This window comes from Rhinopithecus bieti, unplaced genomic scaffold (genome assembly GCF_001698545.2).
Source record: "Rhinopithecus bieti isolate Rb0 unplaced genomic scaffold, ASM169854v2 scaffold_34281, whole genome shotgun sequence".
NCBI classification, from domain to species: Eukaryota; Metazoa; Chordata; class Mammalia; order Primates; family Cercopithecidae; genus Rhinopithecus; species Rhinopithecus bieti.
Window position 1 is genome coordinate 725,754 of NW_016814762.1, and position 6,461 is coordinate 732,214.

The 6,461-nt window shown below is 48.0% G+C and overlaps 1 protein-coding gene across 4 annotated transcripts in view; it reads right to left on the bottom strand.

The window, feature by feature from the left end:
* Window positions 1-6,461, bottom strand: part of DUS2 (dihydrouridine synthase 2) — a 57,901-nt gene that overhangs the window by 43,884 nt on the left and 7,556 nt on the right. For all 4 annotated transcript variants that reach the window (XR_001881509.1, XM_017852230.1, XM_017852231.1 and 1 more), the window contains one exon: window positions 4,012-4,155. Coding sequence is in view for 3 of the 4 variants with exons in the window: in XM_017852230.1 (XP_017707719.1) it covers window positions 4,012-4,137 (126 nt within the window). In the remaining variant the exon portion in view is untranslated. The remainder of the gene's footprint in view (window positions 1-4,011; window positions 4,156-6,461) is intronic.

Sequence of the window (6,461 nt, forward strand, 5' to 3'; positions counted from 1 at the left end):
CCAGCTTCCCCACTGCGGTCGGTTCCCCACTGCGGTCGGGACTGTTGGAACTCCGTCCGAGAGCTGTACGGGTGACTCTGGGGGCCCCTTTTGTCGGGGGCCAACAGACCTCTCCCTACCCACCTTCTTCCCTTGAAGCTAGGTGACCAAAATAAACTTGCAGTTTTGCTCCTACCCTTGCCTAGTTGCTGGTTCTTTTGTACCCGCTCTGGTGGTCTTAGAAAAACAAAACAATGGGTACAGGGTTTCTGTTTCACAAGATGAAAAAGTTCCGGAGATCTGTTTCACAACAATGTGAATATACATAACACTACTGAACAGTACACTTACAAATGGTTAAGACAGTAAATCTAAATGTTTTTTGTCACAATAAGAAAAAAAAAAAAACTTTTAAAAAAAATCACTCATTTCTTTTTTTTTTTTTTTGACAGAGTTTCGCTCTTGTCGCCCAGGCTGGAGTGCAATGGTGCACTGGGCACACTGCAACCTCTGCCTCGCGGGTTCAAGCGATTCTCCTGCCTTAACCTCCCAAGTAGCTGGGATTACAGGCATGCACCGTCATGCTCGACTAAATTTGTATTTTTAGTAGAGACAGGGTTTCACCATGTTGGCCAGGCTAGTCTTGAACTCCTGACCTCAGGTGATCTGCCCGCATCGGTCTCCCAAAATGCTGAGATTACAGGCATGAGCTACAGTGCATGGCCTAAATCAACCATTTGTGGGCCTCTGGACTGTGGGACTCTGGGCCTCTTAAGAACACTGCCTTTTCCCTTGATCCTACTTATTAAGAAGTTTAACAGGTCAGTGTCTCTTCACAGACTGGAACACTAAATCCCACCATTCTTATAAAAAGAAACAGGAACGTGGCCTCTGCAGCACCTCCCAAAAACTGTCATCACTCCTCAAAAATTCCTGGCAGACCCTGATGCAGAAAGACTACTGCTCCCTTGACTTTTACAGATTGGCTCATCCTCCAGATGCTGAGGACTTTGTGGGTTGTTTGTTTTGTTTTGTTTTGAGAGGGAGTCTTCCTCTGTCGCCCAGGCTGGAGTGCAGTGGCGTGATCTCAGCTCACTGCAACCTCCACCTCCCAGGTTCAAGTGATTCTCCTGCCTCAGCCTCCCAAGTAGCTGGGACTACAGGCGTGCACCATCATGTCCAGCTAATTTTTGGTATTTTTGTAGATACGGGGTTTCACCATGTTGTTCAGGCTCGTCTCAAACTCCTGACCTCAGGTGATCCACCCGTCTTGGCCTCCCAAAGTGCTGGGATTACAGGTGTGAGCCACCGCGCCCGGTGACTTTGTGGGGTTTTTCAGGAGGTGCCTACATGCCTGATACGCCTGAGGTCCTGTGAGCTGGGTGGGGTCATTTGGTTATCTAACCCCACAGATAGGCCACCTCACATGAACTCCCCCGCTCCAGTAAGAACATCCAGGCAACTGGTACTCCAAAGCTCACCGGCAGAACAACCATGGAGCCACCAGGGGGCACCAGACACCACAGTCAGCCATGCCTTGGGGCCCAGTCCCAGCCACCTACACAACCCAGGCTGACCTGCCTGCCTGTCTGCTCTCATGGGGGACAGGTCTGGGTGGAAGGCTTAGGTCTCTGAATAGGTAGAGACCCCTTTGTTTATTCGTAACCTATACTGACTCTATCAGGGAAGAGCACATCAAACAATGCTAACACATTTTAATTCATATTTCCTCTGCTCCATACAGGAGCAGGACCCTGGATGAAAGGAATGGGCACATTTACTAGGAAAACCAAGTCTTGCCCAATTAGGAGGGTCACATACTGAAGTAATCACATAAATCGTGGGCCCTAAACTTCCAAAGGGCTTGAAAACAACCCTAAGGCTGGGTGCGGCAGCTCACGGCTATAATCCCAGCACTTTGGGAGGCCGAGGCAGGTGGATCACCTGAGGTCAGGGATTCAAGACCAGCCTGGCCAACGTGGCAAAACCCCATCTCCACCAAAAATACAAAAATTAGCTGGGCGTGAAGGCGGGCACCTGTGATCCCAGCTACTCGGGAGGCTGAGGCAGGAGAATCGCTTGAACCTGGGAAGCAGAGGTTGCAGTGAGCCAAGACTGCGCCACTGCAATCCAGCCTGGGAAGGCAGAGTGAGATACTGCCTTAAAAAAAAAAAAAAAAATTCCTGTCCTCACCAAGCCCTGATCTTCAGGCTTCCTTCTAACGCCTTCCTTCCTCTTATACTACAAACATGCAAGTCATCTAGAAACAACTCACTTCACCCCACTTCCTCCACCTCAAGCTACCTGCCTGTACCTCCCTTAACCGAAGGGGTAGTCAGCAGCCCTACTTCTATTCCCTCACCTGCTATTCACTCCTCAAGCCATTAACTCCATGAGCGTTCACGTCTATGTGCTAGAGCTGTCCTCCAGTGGTCTAATTTTCTTTTCTCTCCCTCCCTCCCTCCTTCCTTCCTTCCTTGCTTTTTTTTCAAGAAACAAGGTCTCACTATGTTGCCAGGGCCGGTTTTGAACTCCTGGGCTCAAGCAATCCTCCTGCACAGCCTCCCATAGGCATGAGCCTAATTTTCAAATCAAATACCTGCTTGGTCTTTTTGCAACTGGATTTCTCTGCATTATTTGACATGGTTAACAAACCTGACTTTTACCTTCCCTGACACTACACTCTTTAATTTGCCTATTTTTCTCACTCTTTTACCTCTTCTGTCATTGATTCCTATGCGCCAACACACATACCCAGCACGTAAGAGTATGTTTTCCCCCAATCTCCTCTTAAGTCCTGCATTCTCTCTACATAGTGGTTTTCTTTTTCTTTTGTACCTTTTTTATTTTTTTATTTTTTGGTAGAGACAGGGTTTCACTGTGTTGCCCAGACTGGTCTCAAACTCCTGGACTCAAGTAATCCTCCTGCCTCAGCCTCCCAAAGTGCTGGGATTAACCAGGCTTATTTTTTTTTAATATATAAAAACTTTTTTAAAAAGAGATGGAGTGGCCAGGCGCGGTGGCTCAAGCCTGTAATCCCAGCACTTTGGGAGGCCGAGACGGGCAGATCACGAGGTCAGGAGATCGAGACCATCCTGGCTAACACGGTGAAACCCCATCTCTACTAAAAAATACAAAAAACTAGCCGGGCAAGGTGGCGGGCGCCTGTAGTCCCAGCTACTCGGGAGGCTGAGGCAGGAGAATGGTGTGAACCCGGGAGGCGGAGTTTTCATTGAGCTGAGATCAGGCCATTGCACTCCAGCCTGGGCGACAGAGCGAGACTCTGTCTCAAAAAAAAAAAGGAGATGGAGTCTCACTGTATTGCCTAGGCTGGTCTCAAACTCCTAGGTTCAAGTGATCCCCCTGCCTTGGCCTCCCGAAGTGCTAGTATTATGGCATGAGCTACCATGCCCAGTCTCTTTTTATTTTTTATTTTTATTATTATTATTATTGAGATGGAGTCTAGCTCTGTTGCCCAGGCTGGAGTTCAGTGGCATGATCTTGGCTCACTGCAACCTCCACTTCCCAGGTTCAAGCAATTCTCCTGCCTCACCCTCCCGAGTAGCTGGGACTACAGGCATGTACCACTACGCCCAGCTAATTTTTATATTTTTAGTAGAGACAAGGTTTCACCATGTTATCCAGACTGGTCTCAAACTCCTAACCTCAGGTGATCTGCCTGCCTTGGCCTCCCAAAGTGCTGGGATTACAGCCATAAGCCACTGTGCCAGGCCTCTTTTATTTTTTAAAATAGAGATGAGGTCCCACTATGTTGCCCAGACGTGTCATGCAACTTATCTATTCACCCGGCCCAAGGTATCCCAGAATGCTTCTGTGCTACCAGGCTCCTGGGCCTTGGCAGGATGCACAAGACTCATCAGAGTCACACATGTTCGTCTCCTCCAGCCTTTGGTGAGTGCCTATAAAGTCAATTCCCATTCTGTCCCCCCTAACTCCTGACCACTCCCACACACAAATGAAGAGGAGTCTGCACTTGTAGAGAAGCCCACCCAGAAAATCAGAGGCCCTTACCTCACAGTAAACAATGTCTGCTCCATAATCCAAGGCCAGCAGCCTCATTGGAAGAGTCCCTACCCGAACCATTGGGGCCAGGATTAGCTTATTATGATAACACAGAGAGAGGCTATTCAAAATCATTTCCTCCTCTGTTACAGCCTGAAAAAAAAGGAAACAAGAGTCAGAAATTCAAATGCAGAAAATCTCTTCTGTTATCAAGAGCAGGCTTCCGTTCTTCAAGCTTCTAGCACACAGTAGTTTGTTTTCCTTTTCTTTTGGTTGTTTATGTTTGTTTGTTTTTGTTTTTGAGACAGTCTTGCTTTGTCACCCAGGCTGGAATGCCATGTAGTGCAGGGCTCACCGCAACCTCCGACTCCCGGATTCCCGGATTCAAGCAATTCTCGCACCTCAGTCTCCCAAGTAACTGGGATTATGGGCGTCTGCCACCACGACTGGCTAATTTTTGTATTTTGAGTAAAGATGGAGTTTTACAGCTGGGCACGATGGTTCACACCTGTAATCCCAGCACTTTGGGAGGCCAATGCAGGCAGATCACCTGAGGTCAGGAGTTTGAGATCAGCCTGGCCAACATGGTGAAACCCAGTCTCTACTAAAAAATACAAAAATTAACTGGGCATGGTGGCGGGCACCTATAATCCCAGATAGGAGGCTGAGGCAGGAGAATCATTTGAACCCGGAAGGCAGAGGTTGCAGTAAGGCAAGATGGCGCTATTGTACCCCAGCCTGGGCAACAAGAGCAAGACTCCATCTCAAAAAAAAAAAAAAAAAAAATATGGGAGTTTCACCACATTGGCCATGCTGGTCTTGAACTCCAGATCTCAAGTGATCCACCCACCTTGGCCTCTCAAGAGTGTTGGGATTATAGGCGTGAGCCACTGCGCCTGGCCTGTTTTCCTTTTCCCTGAACATAAAAATTAGTATACATGCACATTCATTCATCTAACAAACATTTATTAAGTGCCTAATCTGTGCCAGTCACTGTTCCAGTCTCCTGGGACACATTAGAGGAAAAAAAAAAAAAACATAGAAAATTCCTGCTCTGGCAGTTTTCATTCTTTTTTTTTTAAACTCAGATACCTGCAGTGGGGTATCTGAAGCAGAGTTTTCATTCTAGCCAGAGAATATAGGCAAAAAAACAAAAAGCATAACAAATAAGTAAACTATATAGTATGTTGGAAAACTGGTAATGCTAGAGCAGTGAGAAGGGAGATTGAAAGTGCTGGGGATGGGTTGCAATTTCAAATAGAGAAGTCAACATGGGCTTTAATGAGAAGATTTGATCAGTGAAGACCCCCTTTTTATTATAAAATAATAAAAAGCCAGGCAACGGCTCACGCCAGTTATCTCAGCACTAAGGAGGCCATGGTGGGGAGATCGCTTGAGTTGGAGATGGAGATCAGCTTGGAGTTGGAGATCAGCCTGGGTAACATGGCAAGACCTCATCTCTACAGAAACATAAAAATTAGCCAGTGCATGCCTGTAGTACCAGCTCCTCAGGAAGCTGAGGTGAGATCACTTGAGCCTGGGTAGTAGAGGTTGCTGAGCTGAGCTGAGATCACACCCCTGCACTCCAGCCTGGGTGACAGTGAGATCCTGTCTGAAAATAAAAATAAAACTAGGCCAGGCAAGGTGCCTCACGCCTATAATCCCAGCACTTTGGGAGGCCAATGCAGGCAGATCACCTGAGGTCAGGAGTTTGAGATCAGCCTGGCCAACATGGTGAAACCCCATCTCTACAAAAAATACAAAAATTGGGCTGAGCATGGTGGCTCACGTCTGTAATCCTAACGCTTTGGGAGGCCAAGGCGGGTGGATAACTTGAGGTCAGGAATTCAAGACCAGCCTAGCCAATACGGTGAAACCCCATCTCTACTAAAAATACAAAAATTAGCCAGGCATGGTGGCACGCGCCTGTAATCCCAGCTACTCAGGAGGCTGAGGCAAGAGAATCACTTGAACCCAGGAGACGGAAGTTGTGGCGAGCTGAGATCGCGCCACTGCACTCCAGCCTAGGCAACAAAGCAAGACTCTATCTGAAAAAAACAAACAAACAAAAAAAAATAGCACCTGTAGTCTCAGCTACTTGGGAGGATGAAGTCAGAGTATCGCTTGGGCCTAGGAGTTTGAGGCTACAGTGAGCCATGATCACACCACTGCACTCCAGCCTGGGTGACAGAGCAAGACTCTGTCTCAAAAAAAAATTTTTTTAGGCCGGGCGCGGTGGCTCAAGTGTGTAATCCCAGCACTTTGGGAGGCCGAGACGGGTGGATCACGAGGTCAGGAGATCGAGACCATCCTGGCTAACCCAGTGAAACCCCGTCTCTACTAAAAAAATACAAAAAATTAGCCGGGCGTGGTGGCGGGCGCCTGTGGTCCCAGCTACTTGGGAGGCTGAGGCAGGAGAATGGCGTGAACCCGGGAGGCGGAGCTTGCAGTGAGCTGAG